The sequence below is a fragment of the Hemibagrus wyckioides genome, linkage group LG08, assembly GCF_019097595.1.
Source record: "Hemibagrus wyckioides isolate EC202008001 linkage group LG08, SWU_Hwy_1.0, whole genome shotgun sequence".
Lineage (NCBI taxonomy): Eukaryota > Metazoa > Chordata > Actinopteri > Siluriformes > Bagridae > Hemibagrus > Hemibagrus wyckioides.
In genome coordinates, this window is record NC_080717.1 from 8,569,775 (window position 1) to 8,593,248 (window position 23,474).

A 23,474-nucleotide genomic window follows, 5' to 3' on the forward strand; every position below is an offset into this window, starting at 1 on the left:
CTTACATATCAGAGAAATATGTTTAATTCAAATCAAATTTATCTTTATGGTATTTTTACATAAGTTTAAAGAAGCCTTACCAAACATTTAGAACACTTAATCCAATCAATTATTAGTCTGGGAGCGGCATTAAGGACCATCACAGAACAAAGGGTATACGTGACCGTGATTAGCATTTAGTATTGCCCGACCATGTGGGTGATAACACTTAGAACAATACCTAGCCAAGGGGTACGTGACCGTGATTACCATTTAAGGACATCTGGCTAGACGACAGCATCATCCAGCCATTTGGGGGATACTCCGTTCTTACACTAATTTACATTTAAAGTGAAACTCATTTAAAATGACACACTGGACACACTGTATAAAAGGACATGGCCAGAACCACGTCCTGTGGTCCGATAAGACCAAGATAAACTTATTTGGTTCAGATGGTGTCAAGCGTGTGTGGCGGAAACCAGGTGAGGAGTACAAAGACAAGTGTGCCTTGCCTACAGTCAAGCATGGTGCTGGGAGTGTCATGGTCTGGGCCTGCATGAGTGCTGCCGGCACTGGGGAGCTACAGTTCATTGAGGGAACCATGACTGCCAACATGTACTGTGACATACTGAAGCAGAGCATGATCCCCTCCCTTCGGAGACTGGGCCACAGAGCAGTATTCCAACATGATAACGACCCCAAACACACCTCCAAGACGACCACTGCCTTGCTAAAGAAGCTGAGGGTAAAGGTGATGGACTGGCCAAGCATGTCTCCAGACCTAATCCCTAAGGTGGGGGAGCACAAGGTCTCTAACATCCACCAGCTCTGTGATGTCATCGTGGAGGAGTGGAAGAGGATTCCAGTGGCAACCTGTGAAGCTCTGGTGAACTCCATGCCCAAGAGGGTTATGGCAGTGCTGGAAAATAAATGGTAGCCACACAAAATATTAACACTTTGGGCCCAATTTGGACGTTTCCACTTAGGGGTGTACTCACTTTTGTTGCCAACGGTTTAGACATTAATGGCTGTGTGTTGAGTTATTTTGAGGGGACAGCAAATTTACACTGTTATACAGGCTGTACACTCACTACTTTACATTGTAGCAGTGTCATTTCTTCAGCGCTGTCGCATGAAAACATATAATAAAATATTTACAAAAATGTGAGGGGTGTAACTCACTTTTGTGAGATACTGTACTTACTCCCAGAAATGTGAAGCCAGCCAATCAAATCCTCCTGGACTTTTCCCTGAACTCGCCCCTCTTCAACATAATACACGAGCATGTGGAAGCACAAGGAAACCTGTGATTGGCTAGCGTCACTGTGACTGACAGGTGAGAGAGTATAAAATCCCTCCTACCCAGAGATTATGTGCAATTCTGCTGCTTGGCTCCCAGCTGAAATTAGAACAAAATTAGAACTGGAAAATAATCCCCATTCTGTTGAACCACTAAGGCTTTCACAAGATAGGTTTGAATTTTTTACCCACTGTTCATTTATCTTTGTCACCTTAATCTGGAGAATGTTTATTTGCCTTATTTATCGCACTGTTTTCGGGGAAATTGGTGAATTTCTGGCATCACAGCCAGAAAAAGGAAAAAATGTGGGGAGCAAGTGTGCTCTATAAAAGAACTCTCTCCTTACTCACCAATTCCACTGAAAGCATTTAAAAATATTGACCCGTCCCTTAAAATGAAGAACTGATTTATAGTACGGTTATGAGAGTTGACATGGATGATGAAGCACCACCCATTAGCTATTGCTTGGCTTGGATTATTAGTGACCTACAGTGAAGGTTATATAATGATTATTACTGCAGCAAGCTGATCTGCTGCTAAGCAAATTTCACAGTGAGAATGAGAGTCTCATATGATCACCATCACAGCATTAAAAAAATAAAATAAAATAAACACACCACGAAACTGTTTCTAAAGAACTATATTTACATAATACTCTCGTTTTTTTGCAGAGAACAATAATAAAAAGTATAAAATACTTACAAAAATTCGGCAACAATGTACATATAAAAATAAGATCTATCTTCTTAAGAACATTAGGAAATGCATACATACAAAAAATATATATAAATAAACACGGAGCCCTGTCAGATACTGAGAAACTTGCTCCTAGATGCGGACAGATAAGCCATACGTCAACTGAGACCCAAGTGCACACACACTCGCACGCGCATACACATTTCCTCAAGGTGGAACATTCAATCTACCCCAATGTAACAAACACAGGAAGGGGAGCTTTGGGGAAAGAAGAAGAAGAAAAAAAAAGCGATTAGACGACACCCCTTCCCCTATCTGATTGGTTAGAAATGTTTAAAGGGAATAACATTTGATTTAGTGTAACGTTGAACAAAAATGGTGTTAACGTACATTTTAGTGTTTTAGCATAATGCTGAACCGTCGACTTCCTAAACCGCACGTTTTCTAAGAACAAAAACTTGGGATGCTCGGTACACACCAAACTCTACTGCCAAATGAATACGCTGAACAGGAGGAATAAACTAACTCCCTGTTGTGGAATCAGTCACAGATGTGTGTGGGTATGACAGTAGATTTAAGGCCATGGATTTATGACTAAGGCTTGTGAGAATCGTTTGAAAGGAGTGAGGAAGGTGGCTATCCTCGGTACAAGTCTATGGTCTCAAATACAGTCCATGATTATGTCAAATATGCAGACTTTGTCTTCCTGGCCTTGGCCTGGATACCTAGTATTTTAGGCACATTTATCTAGCCTCGACAGCAAAAAGAAAAACAAAAGCAGTGTGAGTATTTGTGTGCGTTTTGACCCATCAAATTTGGGTATGATTCAGTGGTTTTAGTACTGAGCCACAGGATCAGTAGTAGACTTTTTTTTTCTTTCGTTTAGCTTTACACATTATCATGAAAGCCCTAGGAATACTCAACACACAGGCTTCTCATGCCCAATACTCAGACACCCGCCCCCACATGCACACAGTACAGCAGTTCTGACCATAGAACAGTCAGTAATGTCCACATCACTCAAGTTTCTAGTCCGAGTGCCAATCACTGATGACTGGCCAACAGCTCATCCAAGTCATCCATCCATTCCTGCGTAGACTGGTTCTTTAACAGCGAGTCCACCAGGTCGCTCTCCCCGGGAAAGCTGGCTAAGCCGCCCGCCGACTGGGCGTTATATGCAAACGGCATCTGCTGACTGGGTGTCCGATTGACCTGGTAGGCCTGGTTGCACTGCATGCTTGCGGTACGGGTAGGCACCTGACCACCCTGCGGCTGCCCAAACGGCCCCAGGTCGGGCAGCACCTGCTGTGACTGAGGTGGTGCTGACTGTCCTTGTTGAGGCTGCTGCTGTGCCATGGTGCCGCTGTTGGCTCTATGCTGGGCCACATTTGGCATCATCTGCCCCGGGTTCATACCCACCATAGCCCTGCCTGCTGCACCATTCCCCAAGCCAGCCTGGTTGAAGGGTGCACTCCCAGGCAGCTTGGTCATCCTGGGCTGCATGTGGAAATTAGAGTTCGGAAAGCCAGCGGGTAAGGCACCATTGTTGGTATTAGGCTGACCAGCCATGCCCTGCTGAAGACCTGGATGCTGCTGCTGCTGCTGCTGCCACGACTGGGCCTGTGGAGGCAATGCAGCCTGGATATTGCTGGTTATGGTATTGGGCAATGAACTGGGCATGGAGCTCATGTTGTTAGCCATGGCACCGGGCATATTGTTAGGCATACGAGCCAACTGCTGCTGTTGCTGTTTGAGATGTGCCTGCTGCTGTGCTAGAACGTTGTGCCTGTAGTTCTGCATGGGTGAAACGGGCAGTCTCTGCTGGTTGGCATGGGACGGATGCATAGGCATGTTTCCGTATATGACCTGCTGGGCCTCAAGTCCACCCGCACACGATGACAGGCTCAGATCTGCTTGACTGCCTGCTGGAGGAGCACCGGGGGCAGGACCTCCCCCCTGATTAATTCCCATCATGCTTTGATTTTGAGGAAACATGCGCGGGACACCAGGAGCTGGGCCTCCAAGGGAGTTCACGCTACCCATTGGCTGAGACGAGCCTAAAGCAAAAATAAGAAAGAAATGAGGAAAGTACTGATAAACACAGACAAACTCAATCATTACTCAGAGTAGAGAAAATAGAAAAGTAGAAGTTACAAATGTTCTCTCTCTTTTATTATTAATACTCATCATATTATTCATAACTATTAATATTAAAAATGTCCTACTTATTGTTTTGCATATTGTGTGCATGTTTTCCTGGCATGCTATTTTTTGTTCAGATAACTTTATCTGTACTAAAACAAAACATTGTGAGACATAGGGAGTATACTAATGTTTAAGTATGTTGAACGTGTATTTTGCCACAATCCCCACCTACAGGTTACACAAACAGCTTTAGCTAGCAAAACCACTTGGTACATTTCACCCCTGAAGACTTTATCCAGAATAACAATCAATCAGACAACAGGCACACAATTAATTGTCAGCCCAGTTTATGAACTCGATCCATAACAAAATTATTGTAAAAAAAACAACACACACGAAGCTTCAGTTTTAATGACTGACTGCTAAACCTTGCTGTTTGCGATTCAAATGAGTCAGTCAGTAAGCACACTTTGCATATCAGGTAGGCAGAATGTTTTACAGGGAACAAAGCTGTGCCTGTATGGAAAGAGTGACGCAGCAGCATTTCACACACAGGGCCTTTAAAGAGAAGGAGGGAGAGAGAGCAAGAGAAACAGAGAGAGGGGAGTGTGTGAGATTGTAAGTGTTTAAGAGAGAAAGAGTGAGAAAGAGAGTATGACAGAGTGTATGAGAGAGAGAGAGAGAGAGAGAGAGAGAGTATGAGAGAGTGTATGAGAATGAGAGAGAGAGAGAGAGAGAGAGAGAGAGATTGAGTGTATGAGAGAGAGTGTGTATATGAGAGAGAGAAAGTGTTTAAGAGAGAAAGAGTGAGAGAGAGTATGAGAGAGAGAGAGTGAGTAATGCATGCATGAGGTGTTTGCACTATCTGGACTTTTGGTGGGTACCTGGAAACTGGGAGACCTGTGGCTGCTGCTGGAATGGGTTTTGCTGGGTAGGTGGGTTCTGCTGGTCCTGGTACTGAGGTGGTGGACGTGTTAGGTGCCTCTGCATCTGCTGCTCCTGCTGCTGCCGCTGCTTCTCCTGTCAGAAAAGAAAAAGAAGAGCATAATGCTCATATGCTTGGTTATGAAAAGCATGATACAAGGAAAACCACTGTCATTATGAAACTCACTAACAAATTATATCCATTCTCTAATACAGTGTCTTGCATAAGTGCCCTGGTAACAGAACCTCAGACAAATTGATAAATGTCTTGAATACTGCATTGAAGTCATATTGCAAAAGGGAGATTTTTCAGAAATTCTGAATCCAGCTTTAATTTCAAGACACAAACATGCCCTTTGCCCTCTGACCTGCTCGGCCATCATCTGTCTCTGGAGGAACTGTTTCTGCTGCTGAGTCATCATCTGCATTTGCTGCTTCTGCAGGCTCAGATATGCTGCATTATTGTGGTTAGCTGCCATGCCATTGCTACCCGGCTGTGTTACCATGGCAGCACCAGGGCCTGGGACGTGAGGGGTAGATGGGTAAGTACCAGGCTCCTGCTGAAAGACAAAACAACAAACAGATATAAATAGGCTACACTATATCCTTTTATTTTGTGAACTGTCTGTAGAAGGTGCATGTGGATTTGGTATACTGTTGTAACAAATAAAGCGTTAGCAATTTATGAGCATGTAAAAGTATTGCTCGTGTTTCTCTAAAGAACAATAAAACACTCTGGCTTGTCTGTTCCACTAGAGGGCAGGGTACCAAAACTTTGGTCAAGAGCAGAAGAGAGGTAACAATAAGCAAAACTGAGGAACAACCAGCAGACAAATCCTAAATCTAAAGCATGAGAAATGATCTCAAAAAGTCAGTGGCAAGAATTTACCGTAAAAATAAAAAATGGACAAGTCAGAGCTTTCACATCACCATGTTCTCCATGCCTTCATAAAAGACCTGAGAAATTGCTGAAGTACAGAGATGACTCTTGACTACAAAAGGAGTAACAGTGACTGATTTGAATCTAAAATTTATATGAGTTTGATTATGGAGTGTGTGCACACTGGACAGCCAAGAACTACACCAGCACTTTGAGTTAACCACAGACAAATACGACGGAGCAGAGCCTGCAAGCTGCTTTAAAAATAAATCAAGGATGCAATCCCTGGCTACTTTCCATTCATACATTTTCCATTCAAGCATTCTCTCTCTCTCTCTCTCTCTCACACACACACACACACACACACACACACACACAAGGTCATCATGTGTGCATGAAAAAGCGACATGAGCCAAATAGGGTGCCAAAAGCAAGACTCCTTCTCGTTCTCTCCAGCCAAGAATGTGCAGTTTACTGTTGGGAAGCAGAAACAGAGAGAAAAACAAAGAGAGAGAGAGACAGAGGAATAAGGAAACAGAGAAAAAGAAAAACATGGCCCAATGCACTACAAAAAGGATTGAAGGAAAGTGAAAAAGAGCAAAAAGTTCATCTCATGAAAGAGGGGAAAAAAAACCCAAGTGGGTTAAGCAGCTATATTTAAATAGGGAGAACCGCGAGAGAGACGGGGGCCAATCCTAAAATACTCTTCGCGGGACGACAGCCAGGGGAGGGGGAGGAACTTTGCATGAAAGACTGCTTTGTCGTCCCTGTGTCCCTCCCTCCATCTCTCTCTCTCTCTCTCAGTCCCCCTTCTTCCCACTCTCCCACTCACTCTTCTCTACTGACTCCTCTGTCGCTGGACTGCAACCTCCTGGCCCATCCCAGCCCCCATCCCTCTGTCTGTGTGTGTGTGAGAGAGAGTGTGAGTGAGTGAGTGAGAGTGAGAGAGAGAGAGAGAGAGAGAGAGAGAGAGACAGAGAGAGAAAAAGAACGCCTGCCAGCACTTTGCTCCTTAGCAACCAGCTGCCTGACCCAGACAAACTGTTCATCCCCAAGGTTGAAGAGACCTGCTGCCAGACACACTGGGACAAACGCACACACTCACTCATCCACAATACAATTCCAAAACACCAAGAAAAAGACACATGTACTGATCTATAACTGCAGTAACCCCAATAAGACACAGCAAGAGAACTGATTTAGGCATTGAAGAAAAGGCTATCATTATCATCAGTCACTTTAATTTCTGCACAAACAAGGCTGAAAGTGAAGGTCTGCATGTTACTACATTAGAGGAAATCAGGTCACCAATATGTTCTGCAGCTTAAAACACACGATGTTACAGAGAAAGTTCACTTCCAAACATTCAACCGTATCGGTAGAATGACAGTAAAATGCCATACTGAGTTAATATGTAGTTAAATGAAGGAATTAACTATTTGTTTGTCACACCTTCTGGACAAAATAAAGGAGATAACTTGAAGGGGAAGAATGTTTTCGATGTTTTGATTTCATTATATCGAAGAACCTCACATTATCATAGATAAACTCATCAGAGCAAATAAATGTGATTAGCTTATTGTGAAATGTGTAACATGTATGTAGTTGCTTTGCAGATCCTCACCTGAGTGTGTGGCAGATGCGTTGGGGGTCTGAACGGCATGCCAGTGGGCCTCGGCTTCATCTGCTGCTGCTGCTGGTGCTGGTGCTGGTGCTGGCGCAGGAGGTTGAGCATTGCTGCTTTGTTCTGGCTCTGTGGGTTCACAGGGCCTCTTGGTGCTCCAGCCTCAAAGTGGCTCAGTGGTTTGGTGTTGTTGTAGTCCAACATGGCCGTCTGGCCTCCAGAGGCTGGTTGATGGCTGAGGGTTCCAGATGGAGCAGCACCATGACCCATCATTGGGTGCCCACTAGGCTGCATGTATGCCCCTGGAGCATTGGCTTTTGGGGAGCCCTTACTGGGATGCTGGCCGGGCATCAGGAGGGGCTTGGGATTCTGGAAGTCGGAAGAGTAGAGAGAGGGGCTATTTGGCTTTTCCTGGCCAAACGCGCCACCTCCTAGCGGACTCTGATTAGGAGGGGCACTCTGCCAAGTGGAGGGAAGATTGGACTGCTGGTGAAATTTAGGCGTCGGCTGCTGCTGCTGCTGTTGTTGTTGTTTCTGCTGCTTTTGGGCCTGGTGCTGGTTCTGCATGAGCTGTGCTCTTTGCTGCTCCCGAGCAGCTAGCTGCTGCAGCTGCTGTGCTGGTGACAAGTCTTTGGGTGGCATCAGGTGGGTTTGCAGCGGCCTGGGCTGACTTGGCTGCTGCTGTGTATGCTGGTGTCCTGTCAGAGCAGGTGAGGAGGCAGAGGCAGGGGGCATGATTGGGGAGCTGGCATGCATCGGAGGCCCCGATGAGGTGGACGGGATATGTGGTGACCCAGTGCGCGTGTCTTGTTCAAAGGCAGAAGATGCTGGTGCTGGAGAAAACTCTGCCTTAACTGTGCCAGCAAGATCTGTGGGGAGAAGGCTAGTAGGTGCCACAGTGCCAGACGGCACCTCAGATTCTTTGCGGTCCTCAAAACCATCGTTGAAAAGCTCTTGAATTTCTTCATAAGGCACAGAGCGATTAAACTCCTCCATGAGCTCAGTCCATTCCTGTTCATTCAGGTTGAGGTCAGGCAGGATGATGTTGCCGTTGCCCCCACCGGTAGGCAGGATATCATCCATGGGTTCTTGCTTTAGCTCCTTCAGGCGGATGTCAGATTCCGTGGCTAGAGTGACGCCATTTTGCTCAGCAGTACCCACAGCTGGTGCACCATTCAGTGCCAAATCAGCAGCTACACCATGCTTGGTGTCCATGGGTGAAAGAGGGGGCATGCCGCCATTTGACGTCCCATTTAAACTTCCCAAAGCATCCTCCAAACATGACTTTTTGGCTTGGGGGTAACCATCACTGAATCCATTTACCTGGTCCCGGCCACTAGGAGGACTGGCGTTCTCCAGTTTCCTCTTCACTGTCTCGTGCAGCTAGAGGGCATAAAATAAAAACATGCTGTGTTATATTTTAACAAATCAATGTATGTATTACTTGCAATAATTATCAGTAAACTGAACACAGATGTTAAGCTTGAGAAAATAAAATCTGTTCAAGAGCCAAGCACTTGTTTCAAGACTGATGACACTAGTCTACTGCCAAGTCAATTAATGGGGGCCAAAAGGTAGAGCAATTAATATATACCATGTATTGCAGAGGCATTCATATCTTAACAGACCTTGTGTTTAATCTTCAGTCCCAGCTAGCTGATGTAGCAGTTTCATCTGCACACAAGCAGAGCTGAGCTAGTAGCTTGCCAAGCCTTTCTTAACACCCTCCTCCAACACACACACACACGTAAAACCATTGAGAGGCGAGTTACTGCAGGGCTTTCTGAACCAGAAAAACTGGTCTCTCTTTATGCACGCTTATGCCGGCATCATCTCCCTCAAGTTACGCATTGCACACCCTTTCTCACATTCCCAAAACTTATTCCCAAGACCTTTTACTAAACCACCTCTGCTCTTAATCTTTTTCACTAACCCCCTTTCCCCTCTCTCTGCCTTCATGACTCCCCCTCGTCACAACCATGGCCACCACAGGGCTGAGCCACATGAGGCTAATTACCATGTGTATGGATGTACGAACCACAACAAAAGAGGCGGCGCTGCGGCTGCAGTGGGGTTGAAAGAGCGTGCCGAATTCCTGGCCGGGTGCTGCTTGCCTTTGAGGCCACAATGAGGAAAAGTGAGGGCTGCCCACCTCGGCCAAGCGCCACCAAACCAGGCACGCAGACCACTGGAAGCTGCTTGGCAGCGCTGTAGCTTTAGTGTTACATTACGCCAAGCTGCAAGCTGACAATGACTGCTCAGCTGCTGACAGTGCTCTAACACAGCAAGCATATAATTACAAAAGTCTTGGAACTAGTTTTGCATTTCCCACAACACGAATAAAAATGTTGTCATTTAAAATGCTATTAGAAGGGAAAGCAATATTTGTGTGGCGGAAACAGCCTTTTATGTTCGCTCGTAATTGTAGGCCGACTTTCACAGTATCAGCAGCTGAGTAAGAGCAAATGTTGGTTAGCAGGTAAGAGGAGTTTCAGTACTGAGTCATTCTGGCATGGAAGGGAGCGTCATTATTGCTACAGCTCTACTGACCCTACATCAACACGCTGCAAATTAGACTAAAGGGAGAATTTCTAAAAAGGAGCCCTGTCAAATCATTTATGAAAAAGAACAGGACGCTATACGTTGTGCACAGTGAACTTTGGCCTAAGCAATGTGCAACATATGTATATTTCCTGTTGCGGGGTAAGGGACCAGTATGGACACTTGCATCAGCACACACAGACACACAGCTGTCCTGGGGCATTGGGAACAATGGTGAGTCATCTGTGTGGGCGATCGGGGGGGGGGGGTCAGACCAGAGTCATCCTAAAAGTCCCCTAATCAGCCTCTTTTCCTTTGGACAGCAGTTCAATGCAGCGCAGAGAGCTGGCCGATTTACTGCAAGCTAGCAAGAGGCTCTATCTGGATTCCTCCATCAACAAAAATGTGAAGGAGTTACACATGACCTGCGGGTTCAAGACGTTTAAGTACTGTTTTAATGATTTGTTTACGCACTTTAAAAGATAATTAAAACCATGGCGATAATGCTCTCGACCATCATCTGGAGAGACTGTTAAAAGTCATGTTAATGTCAACCAGCGATGGCCTGATGTGTCATCAGCTGTGGTGGTGAAGATGGCTCAGAAATGCGATATTGGCAGTTGGCACTATTTCGTGCTTGATGCATTGCATATGGGATTTCAAAGCCTCGATACCCATCATGCCGAGTTTTATACTTTTATTGCAAGTGACGCTGTGGGCTTCACACCCCGTTTTGTTGCAAGTGTCTGCTAACTAACTGTTTGAACTTTCAAACTTATTCGTATTCACAGAAAGCAGGAAAAGCTGAGGGGAATAAATCTCCACTGTATGTAATACAGCCGGCTCAAATTAAGACAGAATCTTGGCAAGCATTTTGCGTGTGTAATAATCACCACTACGGGCTGTGAACTTTGCAGTCATGTAATCAACGTCCATTTTTTGACACCCAAACGCTCAATTACAGTCCCAAAGCTCAAGTCTATATCAGTCTGTGCAATAGCTTGTGTTCTTCATGTCAGAGAATATGAAAAAGATCCTGTCGATAAGAGTTGGAATTAAATACCTGATGATGCTGACATCAAGCAGCATGAACCAGGCTTCATTTCTGGCACCTCACTTCCACTACAGTATTTGTGTCGAGTCTTGCCTATTCCAATGCCATCTACCTATTAATGTATTTCAGATAACTCATCTTCAATAAATAAGCATAACCACACTGCAAGGTGGGGCACGTCCGTTATTGCACTTTTACTCTGTCACTTAAAGGGCGTTTCTGGTGTTTTCAAAAGAAAGTGAAATCCTCTACCCAATTCTGAACCCCCCCCCACACACACACACCAACACCACCGCCAGGGGCAACCTCAAAATCGAGGTGCATCCTACAAGTGGAATTCCCTGGCATAAGTCCAAATGCTTAACAGAACAAAGTCTAGCCGGTTCCCTGTATGCTATCAGTCTGGCAGAACTGTACGTAGGTGCGAGGTGTAGACCTAGAGATCTGAATAATCTGTAGAAGCAGTAAATACTGGAAGCCTAGTGGAAAACAATACTGAAAAATGTAAACGCACTAAAATAACCAAACTGGATCTCCAAATTTCAGTAAAGACTTACTATTATTGTAAGTCTGAGACACATGACACCAGCACACAGCCAGCTCCAAAAGTGGGCGTGGTGACATATGAAAGTCATTGTATGCAGAGCTGAGACGATGTTGAAGACAAGGTGAGATGAAAAACACAACTCCATAGGGTGGAGGAAACAACTGCCAACTACCTCTTGCACTGCTTTAAGGGTTAGGCTTTTTAATTAAGGCACTATACAAGCAACCAGATCAACATGTGCCCTTTTACTTGCCCGGTGGGTTATATGATGAATTTTTCATTTATCCAATGTTTATCTCTTTTAGGAGGAAGGAACAGATGTATGAAGGTAACAAAAAACAACAACAAAAAAAAAAAAAAAAAAAAACAGGGTTTACATGGTCATAAACCCTAGAATTAGAACACTGGAATCTGATTGGCTCTTTTGTTATGATGTAATGATGTAATGATACTTGCAGTCATATGCTGGGGACTAACGTTGTGGCTTTCCAAATTATTCAAAAGAATGTGGCAAAACTACTGCAGTGACAGATTTTGCAGTTTGACCAGTCTGTAGACTTTGGAATTTCCACACAGAGGCGTGCAGGCACACACACACACACACACACACAGGCAGACACACACAAACACACACAGAGGCGCGCGCACACAAACACACAGGCAGACACACACAAACACACAGAGGCAGAGACACACACAGAGGCAGAGACACACACAGAGGCAGAGACACACACAGAGGCAGAGACACACACAGAGGCGTGCAGGCACACACACACACACACAGGCAGACACACACAAACACACACAGAGGCACGCACACACAAACACACAGGCAGACACACACAAACACACAGAGGCAGACACACACAGAGGCAGTCACAGAGTCAGGGACAAGACACAGAGTCAGAGACAGGCACTGAGGCAGAGTCTGAGACAGGCATGCAGAGTCAGGCACAGAGTCAAGCACAGTCAAAGAGTCAGACACACAGGGTCAGACACAGGGACGGAGGCAGACACAGAGTCAGAGACAGATACAGAGGCAGACACAGACAGAAATATGAATAGGAGTAGCGTAGCCTAGCGTGACTAAACGACGTTAAGCTTGTCATGCAAGTGAGTTGGGTTCAGTTCAGGTAGCGAGACAAATGGTTCACTGCTATCATGTTTCCTCTTATCAAGCTGCTTTAAGGTGCAGCGATTTTCCAGGCATTTGACTGGAGAGGATTCAATACAATGCTGTAAATTTCAGAACATAAACTGCAGCAGTCCTGGGGGATTTTTTTCCAGCTCCAAACTGTCCTTGTCCTATCGTTCTGGCGCAGGTAAGGCTCAGATTTGACAGCACTCTTTAGCTGAAGAGATCTTTGATTTGCATGCTGTGGTTAACGCTGAGGTTAGACTGGTGTGTGGATCTCGTTCACAGCCTTTCACACGTCGATGCCTTGGTCCAGCAAAATGCTGCAGATGAACCTTGTTTTCTTGGATGAAAGTGTGTTGTGTGCATCCACCTGGACATAGCCAGCTGTCGGCTAATCCTACATTCACGTTAACAAGTGATGGGTGACCATCACTGTGGATCCACTGCTGCTCACTGTGGACTACTTGATAACGGGTTTCTCCTTCACACCAACATGCTGAAGGTGCTAGAATAAGATACGTGCCCTACTGCTTCTGAATCCACCTCTCATCCAGGCCGTGAGTGACCTTAAGCAGAAGATCCCTCATCATCAGGCTACACAAATGCTCTCTTTTGTTACTGTTTAGATTTTTTCCCCATCCTTAGAATTATAATGTGGGCACTAAAGATGGATGAAAGAAATTCAGCCATGTTTTTTTTTTTTTCCTGCACTCTACCTTCTCCTCCACTCAGCATACTCGCACTTAACGTTATTGCCTAGGCGTATAACAACATTTTATGACACAGAAGTTTTGCACAGAGAGAGATATTTTTGAAGAACATATGGTGATGTTTGTCCAGATGAAATGAAGTGATTTTTCGTGTGTTCCTAGTGTGAGTAAAGCTTGGCTACATGTTATGGTCATGTAACGACCTACTAATGATCAAGCCGAAGTTGTGCAACTCCGGAAATGTATATGCTAATCCATCTAAAAACGCTTGGCATCCACATTATCGTTTTTATCGTTTTCCAAAAGTTGGTCATCCACACTGAAGCGTCTGAAAACACTTACGTCCCTGTACAGCGCATTAGACGCAAGGCGCTTCGACCTGCGTCATTTCCACCTGCCATTTATTTACTTCCCAGCTCTCTGAAACATCGCGGCAATATGTATGAGTGCTGAGGTTTTTTATTTTTTAAAATGAGGTGGATTTGTTGCTGCGAGTAACACAAGAGAATAAAAATGCAAAAGCAAGCGAGAATGTAAACCCATGCCTGCGTCACGTGACTAAAAATGCGTCATTATTTCCGAAAGCCTCTGTTTTCGCAGTGTTGCGAAAACGGTGTTTTCAGATTTACCCACTATAGAGAGCGTTTTCAAAAAAAAAGACGCATTTTCCTTGACTAAAAACGCCGTCTCAGTGCGGACGGAAGGCTAAAACGGATAGAAAAATATGCGCTTTTGAACGAAAAACGTATTAGTGTAAACACGGCCTACGAGGACTACAACAGGCACTAATAATAAGAGTGACTGGTCAGTCTCTATTAAAAAGTGAGTATAGTTTGTATGGATTTTTTGAAGACATTCCCACCTCTCAGATATATACAGAGATCACCGGTTTGTTAATCAACCGCAACCATTACAGACGTCATCCAGCAAGATTTCCGTGTCACAACACTGCATAATATTACTTTAGTTAGGTATTCATCCCACTACAGGTCAAGGCAAGTAGAATGTGGGCATCTTCATCTTACTGAAGCATTAAAAACATGATGAAATGAATGACAAAATCAGATTTCGTGGAGTTAAGTGTGCTAAAATACAGAGCTGAAACACTGTCTGTCCAGCTGACTAAGGTCAACGTGTAATGGTGAAGCATGAAATTTGCTGCTTTAAGTAACTGAATGTTGAATGCAAGGATCACAGTATGAAGAGTCACGGGGTCAGTACACCTTCACAGCATGAATCCCGGCACTAAGCTAGAAACTATGGAAATTAAAGGATCTAACCTTCAAAAAGTTCAGTAAAAGCCTTAAGGAAGACATTTCATCAAATCAATAAATGATATCTGGCTTAGACTAGCTAACACAATAGAGCTGGACTGACTATGTTGAGAGTTAACAATATAAAAGCTGTCTTTTGACCAAAAAGTGTATATGTATGTGTGTATATATGCATGATAAACTGTTCCACTGCTGTGCTACCCGCACAAAACCATGCGTTTATGTAAAACAGCTACCTAAGGGATGCGGGTACGAGACACAGTCTAGTCATTCACTACAGGCTGCATTCGCTCTGTCACAACAGTGTGTTTATAAGGAAGGAAACTGCACTTCTCTCTCTTTTACATAGCTGCCATTAAGCAAGACATGTCTTTGGTTAAGCCCTGCTTCTGCGGCATGACGAAATCTACTAAATGGACAACCAAATACTGCAACGAGGCCCAAAGTCTGCTGTTAAAACCCAAGCTGGATCGAGTTTCTAATAAACTCCACTTCTCCGTCCCAGTGTACCAAATGATTTTCTATTACTTCTTTCCTCCAAACAGTAGTAGTAGTAGACTGGATAGAGTATGATCACCATACTACCGCGAGGTATGCTGGGATTTAATAAAAAACGCATTATTTATTCACTATGCTTTAGGAAAACCAAGAGCTGAGTCGAAAATGTGTCCTTAGTAAACAAGATTGTGTTTTCTTGGACAAACTGTATTGGTCAGTATGTAACATATTTGGACAAGTGGTGAAGAACCTACATGCTGGATCAAGTCCAGCTCTAATGCTAGAGGTCACTGTACTTCATCAAAACAGGCAACACAGCAATGGTCAGTCAGACACCAGCGCTCACTCGTCAGCTCACAGGCACGTTTCAACACTTACACAAGTGGCACATGGTCTAATTTACCGCAGTTACAATATCACCAATGGCACTTGATGCATCATTTGCAAACAAACCGTAAGCCTTGTTTACCGCTAAGGATGTACTTATGAGATACCGAGAACAAATATCCAGGCTGATACTGTCCAGAATGGCTGGATCAGTGGCTAACTGTTTATATACAGTCAAGCCTATAAATATTCGGAGGCTGACAAAGGTATGATTATCTTTGCTGTCCATCACCTTACACAGGAAATGAAATTAAATCATGCATATAGCTTTTAAAGGGAGCAAACTGTACAATTGGCTGCTATTTCATGACCAGTAATGTCTACATTTTCTTCAATATTTTACCAATAAGTAAGCAGATTGGTGTTAACTAGTCCAAATATCCAAAATCATTTATCCACCCAACATTAGACAGAGATTATTAATTCTTCTTCCTGGAGAAGAAAAACAGCTGCGCTAGGAGCTTGATGCATCTGTATCAAAGTGGGCAGTCAGGAGAAGACTTCAGCAGAGTATGTACAGTGGGTTTATCACAATATGTAATCAATTTGTGAGCCTCAAAAACAGGAACACCAGATTAGACAAGAGTTTTCCAAAAACATCTTTAAAAAAAAACACATTTTGTACAGTTCTGGAACAACATCCTATGGACAGACGAGACAAAGATCAGCTCATAACAGAAGAGAAGTGTATGGAGACAGGAAGGAACTGGTTATGATCTGAAGCATTCCACCTCACCTTATGACACAGGCATGTATGGCTGCCAGAGGAACTGCTTCCCTTGCATTTATTGACGATGTGACTGCTGACTAAAGCAGTAGGATGAATTCTGAAATGTACTGAGCCATCAGCTCAGATTCAGCCGAAAGGACGGCGCTTCATGCTGCTGGTGGTCAATGACCCAAAACTTACTTTGCAAGCAACCGGAATGTTCTGCAACGGATAGGTCAGTCACCTGATCTGAATCCAGGTGAGCATGTATTACACATACTGAAGGCAAAATGCCCCAAACACAAAGAGAAACGGAATACAGCTGCAGTAAAGGAGTGGCAGGGCAACACCAAGGGGGGGGAAAAAAAACCCTGTGTCTGGTGATGTCTAAGGATTCGGCTGGACATTAAACACACACCAAACTAAAGCTGGAAATTTGCACGATATTTGATTTCAAACAGCTAAAATCACAATAACTTTATCCAATAATCATCACTGCAGATAATCTGCACTGGTATGCAAGTAATTCCATCCAAAATTATGTGTATTATGGGGTTGTGTCACCATAACCATGACAACAGGACGCGTCAAGAGTCCAGTCACCGCACTCGGCTTTTTAATTGCACTGCTTCTGTCATTGACAAGTTTTAAATTATTTCTGCTTCAGCAAAAGTGTCATCCAAAAGTGTGATCATGAAGCAAACGGCAAGAGTTTTGACTGCATTAAGTTAAGTCTGCACATCTGTCAAGAGAAAAGGATGCTCCATTTGTACTCTGGCCACCTCGGTTATTTCACATCGAATAAAATCTGTAAAGAGAACCGCATTTTCTGAAATGACCACTGGATTACACATGCAGGTCCATTTCACAGGTGCTACTCTGAGATTTTCTCCATCCGGATTGGCCATTCCTGTGTTTTCTCCATCCTCTTCTGATAAAATTACAGGCTGAATTATCTACTGTTTTCTCAAAACTCTTCATCCTGTTTAGACACTTTCATGACTTTCCGACGCAAATATTGCCTCATGCTTTGAAGCTTGAACCCCGACTGCTGTTTTTTGTTGTATGTAGTATTGTAATGACCCAAATCAGAAATCCTCCACCAGATATTACACACTTCCTGAACCTTAACTACACACGTGACCTGGATAAGCATTTTCAGAAGGAGAAAAATATTAAAAATATTCAGAAAAGCGAGCTGGCTGGGTAAAGGAGTCGTTATAATGCCAGGGACAGATATAAAGCATTACTTTATATTCACATATACACAATCTCATTAGCTTTCATTCTTCTATAAATAAAGACTAGTTGCATCACAGCCGGTTCGTCAACTATCTAATGTAAAGTGCTGAAAATTAACACTGCTTATTAATGATTCAACCGTTTAGATTCATACTGCTAACTATTTACAGTTATTAATTGATCTGCATTCATTAGATGTTTAAAGAGCTGATGCACGTGACAAACATTCTCGTTCGTAGAAAATACAAACCTCTAAAAAACTCACTACTCTTTTGGTCGTTTTATTGCTGTCTGTGTGTGTGAGTTATATCACCAAGGAGAAATGTCAAAGATTTCTTACAGACCTCCCCCTGATAAACAAGTCCAATATGAACAGGGCTATAGTTGCGATCATCTTAACAGGAAGAGATCGAGAGGATTCAGTCTGATGCTCTCTTTACCACTTGACGATGCTATGCTTTTGGAATTTTGAGTTCCAATCCTGTACATCCTTTTGAAGAAAAGCGTCTACTAAACAAGTAAATGGAAATGTCTGATGATGAACTTAGATCTTGCATGGCTTAAACCTGTAACCATATGCTATATTGCCTGAAGTTTGTGAACACCTGTCCACACGTGTTCGTTGAATATCCCACTCCAGATGTAGCCCTACTTTGCTGTTATATGAACCTCCACTCTTCTGAAAAGGCTTTCGGATAGACTTTGCAGCATTGCTGTAGGGATTTGTGCCCATTCTGCCCTAAGAGCATTAGTGAAGTCAGAAAGCAGCATACAAATACACTTTATTGCCAAAAGTTTCGGGACACCCTTCCAAATCATTTAACTTGGGTGTTGTTTTTCAGGGGTTGGGCTCGGCCCTTTAGTTCCAGTGAAAGGAACTCTTAATGCTTCAGCATACCAAGACATCTCGGACAATTTAATGCTCCCAACTTTGTGGGAACAGTTTGGGGATGACCCCTTCCTGTTCCAACATGACTGCGCACCAGTGCACAAAGCAAGGTCCATAAAGACATGGATGAGCGAGTTTGGTGTGGAGGAACTGCACCGAGTCCTGACCTCAACCTGATAGAACACCTTTGAGATGAATTAAAGCGGAGACTGTGAGCCATTCCAAAACTGGGACGTCTGCTTTTACATGCACATGACTAATATGGAGTTGGCCCGCCCTTTACAGCTATAACTGCTTCAACTCTTCTGGGAAGGCTTTCCACAAGGTTTAGGAGTGTGTTTATGGGAATTTTTGACCATTCCTCTAGAAGTGCATTTGTGAGGTCAGGCACTGATGTTGGACGAGAAGGCCTGGCTCACAGTCTCCGCTCTAATTCATCCCAAAGATGTTCTTAGGGGTTGAGGTCAGGACTCTGCGAAGTTCCACTACAGCAAACTCGCTCATCCATGTCTTTATGGACCTTGCTTTGTGCACTGGTGCGCAGTCATGTTGGAACAGGAAGGGGTCATCCCCAAACTGTTCCCACAAAGTTGGGAGCATGAAATTGTCCAAAATGTCTTGGTATGCTGAAGCATTAAGACATCCTTTCACTGGAACTAAGGGGTTAAGCCCAACTGCTGAATTCAATGATTTGGAGGGGTGTCCCAAAACTTTTGTCAACATAGTGCACTCTTTGTACTACTGTGTAGCGCGTGTAATAGAGCTGTGATCACTCACCAATAGAAACTTTTCTGGAGGATCAGTAAAGATGTGAATCCTCCAGCTCAAACTCTGATATGGTATGGAAAAGATTAAAGTGTCCTTACCGCGATCAGAGTGCTGTTACGGCTCTGCTCTCCAGGCGCGCTTCCTCCTCCTGCTCCTCCTCCTCCTCCCTCCGCGCTCTCCGCGTTCCCGGTGCTTCTCTGCGCCGCCTGCTCGCTTCCCGTCTGCGGCTGTCGGTGTTTGTTGGAGCGCTTGGCTTTGGTCTGTAAGCAGCGCTGGTGCAGGGCGAAAGTTTGCTGCCTCTCGAGTTCGAGGCGCTCCATGGCCGTGTTGTCGTAGCGGCTCTCGCAGTTGTTGTGATGCCGCCGGAAGAGCTCGATGCGCCGCCGGAGCCGCTCCATCACCGCGCTGTGCCGCGACACCACATAATCCGCCATGGCGTTCACGCGCTACCGAGACGCTTTTTTTTTTTTTTAAAGTCAGCCAAAAAACTTCAGTCTCGCTGATTTCGCCTGGCTCTTCTTCTTCTTCTCTTTTTGACCCCCCCTCCTTACGGCGTGTGGGCGACTCGAACCCCCTGTCCTTTCACCTTTATTTATTTATTTATTTATTTATTTATTTATTACAAAACACACTTAACTGCCTCCATTTCAGTCAATATTTGCCAAATAGTGCTCTAGCACCACCACAACGACAACAACTCCGACATAGTTTAGCGATCTGGCGTTAACTGTCGGGCCAGTCTGAGAGCTCACACACGCCTACACAAAATCACAGCAAGAAAAAAATCGAAATTCAGTTTTTTCCATCGAAAAACAAAACAAAACAACTTTTACACGTACGACTTATCCCAAACCCCGATCATACACATCCAAGTCAAACTTACCCAGTATTTCTACACTATTGACTCAATACAGACTTTTCTAATCTCCACGGCATCTCGAATGGTAAAAGTTAAGCCATCCAATTCAGCCATCCACAGCTTTCATCAAAAAGAAAGTTTTTACAACCTTAAATCCATAAGAGATTGTTAAACTTTTCCTTCAGTAAACACCAGGAATAAAATCTTTATGAGCAGAGCTTTCAGTGCAGAGGTGGACACGGACTATCAACACGATCAAACTGCAGATAGTTTTAGTTAATAAACTAACTGGTCCAGGGAAGACATCACCAGAAGTAAACCATCGCTTTACAGAAGAATCACGTGAAGGAAAAAAAATATATTAGACGTGTGTGTGTGCGTCTCACGTCCTGGGATGATACAGCGTTCCTCTTCTACTTAGACTTTTCACCCAACTTAGCCTCTTCCAGCAGAATGGACTCTCCTCTCCTCTCAATCAAACTTTCAACATTTCTGACACAAACAACTATATCGTGTAAAAAAACAGCCAGGATAAAAATGGTCCTCATCCACTAAAGGATTAAAGCAGGAAGTTATCCACTTTCACAACTTTTTTTTTTTTTCCTCTTTAAAAGAATTGCTAGCTGGCTAACAGCTGATCTGTATTAAAACTATAGAGCTAGATAGTACTGAGCGAAGCTACGGATGTAGCTAAGCTAGCAAGCTAGCGCTAACTAGCCCTAATAACAAAGCATGCTGGAAATAAATAAATCCCTTTCGCCGATAGCGAGCCGTAAAAGTTACTCACACCCGAGAACAACCGACACGGAGCCGGCGTGTAGACGAACCGAGCGAAAAGAAAACGCAATAGCGAACAAATAAAACTCCACTCTCGCTCTAGCTGTTTCTATTGTTTTCCAGTGTACCAGCAGTCCGCCGCCGCCATCTTGTAACAAGTTTTTTTTTTTTTTCTTTTTTCTTTTTCTTCTCCTTTTTTTTTTCAGAAAAGCGTCACGGGCCGCACGTTTTTTCCCCCGCCCCCCTTTGGATGATTAGCAGCTCAATCAGCCAATCAAAATAGGGTTCCTGGGTGACGTAGAACACACGCTCGGGGAAAAAACAAAAAAACATTCCACTATCTTAGGAAACGCACGAGCGTGTCTCCGAGTTTCCACTGAGAATCAGACTGAACGATAAAGTCCGTCACTGTGGGGGTTTCTGTTCACAATATAATGAAAGGTTTGTGTGAAATATTACAACGGGAATAGTGTGTATATATATATGTGTGTGTGTGTGTATATGTATATATATGCTTATTTTATTATGCTTAATATAAGTGACAATAATAGGTCTTTAATTTAATTTTTTTTCATTAATTTATTTATTCACTTTCAATACATTCTTTATATTGTTCTGTGATGGATCCAAAGACTGACTCACTCACTGATTGACTGACTGACAGACAGACTCACTCACTCAATGACTGACTGACAGACAGACAGACAGACTGGCTGACTCACTCACTGAGTCAGCCTGTCTGTCTGTCAGTCAGTCAATCAGTGAGTGAGTCTGTCTGTCAGTCAGTCAATCAGTGAGTGAGTCTGTCTGTCAGTCAGTCAATCAGTGAGTGAGTCTGTCTGTCTGTCAGTCAATCAGTGACTGAGTCTGTCTGTCTGTCAAGCAGTGAGTGAGTCTGTCTGTCAGTCAGTCAATCAGTGAGTGAGTCTGTCTGTCAGTCAGTCAATCAGTGAGTGAGTCTGTCTGTCAGTCAGTCAATCAGTGACTGAGTCTGTCTGTCTGTCAATCAGTGAGTGAGTCTGTCTGTCTGTCAGTCAATCAGTGAGTGAGTCTGTCTGTCTGTCAATCAGTGACTGAGTCTGTCTGTCTGTCAATCAGTGAGTGAGTCTGTCTGTCTGTCAGTCAATCAGTGACTGAGTCTGTCTGTCAGTCAATCAGTGAGTGAGTCTGTCTGTCTGTCAGTCAATCAGTGAGTGAGTGACTGACTGACAGACAAGACAGGCTGACTCACTAACTGACTGATTGACTGACAGACACACTCACTGACTTACTGACACCCACAATGGCATCCAGTCCACCTTCTGGCATGTTTTCGGGAGGCAGAAGAACGGAAAACATGGAGGAAACTACAGACACAGGAAGATCATTCAAAACACCACAGTGACTCTAACCCCTGCTAACCCCCTAGTCGAGCCAGGGACCAGTCATGCTGTGACTATACACACTACACCACCATGCTATTATTTGTGTGAGAACGCATAAAAAAATTTGTGAACAAATATAGAGGAATCTTATATTATTACAAGTAAAGCTAAGCAACTTGGTCCATTTGGCTTGTCATGCCTCAGATGTTTAGGGAAACACAGAGTCGGGTCAGATGGCAGCCACCGGTACCAACCACTGACTTGTTCTTGCTTCTAAAGCTTAAACAACTTCACCCACCCAAAGTTCCTAGGCAAAGCACTGGTTGACCCATATAATGCAAAAAATTACACAACTCAAAATGTACTAATTGCACACAGTTCCTAAAATAGTCCTGTCTCATGACATACGTCCTACTGTTGGGAGTTAATTTTAGATCGTCCAACACATCAATGAGATGTTAAGGTCATGTGATCGCAATGCAGAAGTTCGCCCTAGGAAAATCCTCAGTCTGTATTCTCTAAGACATTTTTAAAAGGAACTTCAAACATGGCAATAAAGCGCAGTCCGTCACAGCCCTGTTCAAGTGATTTGTTACAACTACTGTGTATTGAACAAAAGAAGCCACAAATGAATATGTATATATCGTTGCACACTTTTTTTTTTTTTCCTCATTAGATTATTTATTTTTATTCATCGAAACAATGAGATGACTGGATCTGGGGCATGTCACCTTTACTCATACAATTCCTGTGTTAGCGCAAGAAAATAAAAAAATGTAGAAGCAAAGCTAGATATAAAATCTCTCATCGTGGACAACCAACATTATGGCTTCATTAGATTCAACATTAGATTGTAAAAAAAAAAAAACAAAACACAGAATATGCTTAGAGCGAAAACCAACTAAAAGGATCACAATAAGGAAAAAAAATAATGTGGTGACTAAAAAAAGACAAATAAATCGGCAGACAAAGTTTAGATTGAAAAGACGTACATCTTTCATAGAATCCATTTATTTTAGTTTTTCTAAGTAACATGATGGATTTTGAACCCGCTCCCTTCCCTCCCCCAGCCCCACCTCCATACCATTCTCTCAAATATACAGAGTCAATCACAAGATGTTCATAATCTCACTATGCTACTAGGGATATTCATTCCATCATTCTTC

At 43.7% G+C, this 23,474-nt stretch overlaps 1 protein-coding gene across 2 annotated transcripts; it reads right to left on the reverse strand.

Annotated features, from left to right (window-relative positions):
* Nucleotides 1-1,907: 1,907 nt before the first annotated feature.
* maml1 (mastermind-like transcriptional coactivator 1) lies at nucleotides 1,908-21,120 on the reverse strand. 2 transcript variants are annotated; one of them, XM_058397451.1, is made up of 5 exons: nucleotides 19,407-21,120; nucleotides 7,552-8,934; nucleotides 5,416-5,604; nucleotides 5,008-5,143; nucleotides 1,908-4,035 (listed from the first exon to the last, which is right to left on the reverse strand). In XM_058397451.1, exons 1-5 carry the CDS (start codon nucleotides 19,740-19,742, stop codon nucleotides 3,023-3,025), a joined length of 3,057 nt encoding a protein of 1,018 aa, XP_058253434.1. In that variant the 5' UTR covers nucleotides 19,743-21,120; the 3' UTR covers nucleotides 1,908-3,022. The 2 variants fall into 2 exon arrangements, with proteins under 2 accessions (XP_058253434.1, XP_058253433.1); XM_058397450.1 differs by having other exon boundaries at nucleotides 5,416-5,607; nucleotides 19,407-21,119.
* Between the last annotated feature and the right edge of the window lie 2,354 nt (nucleotides 21,121-23,474).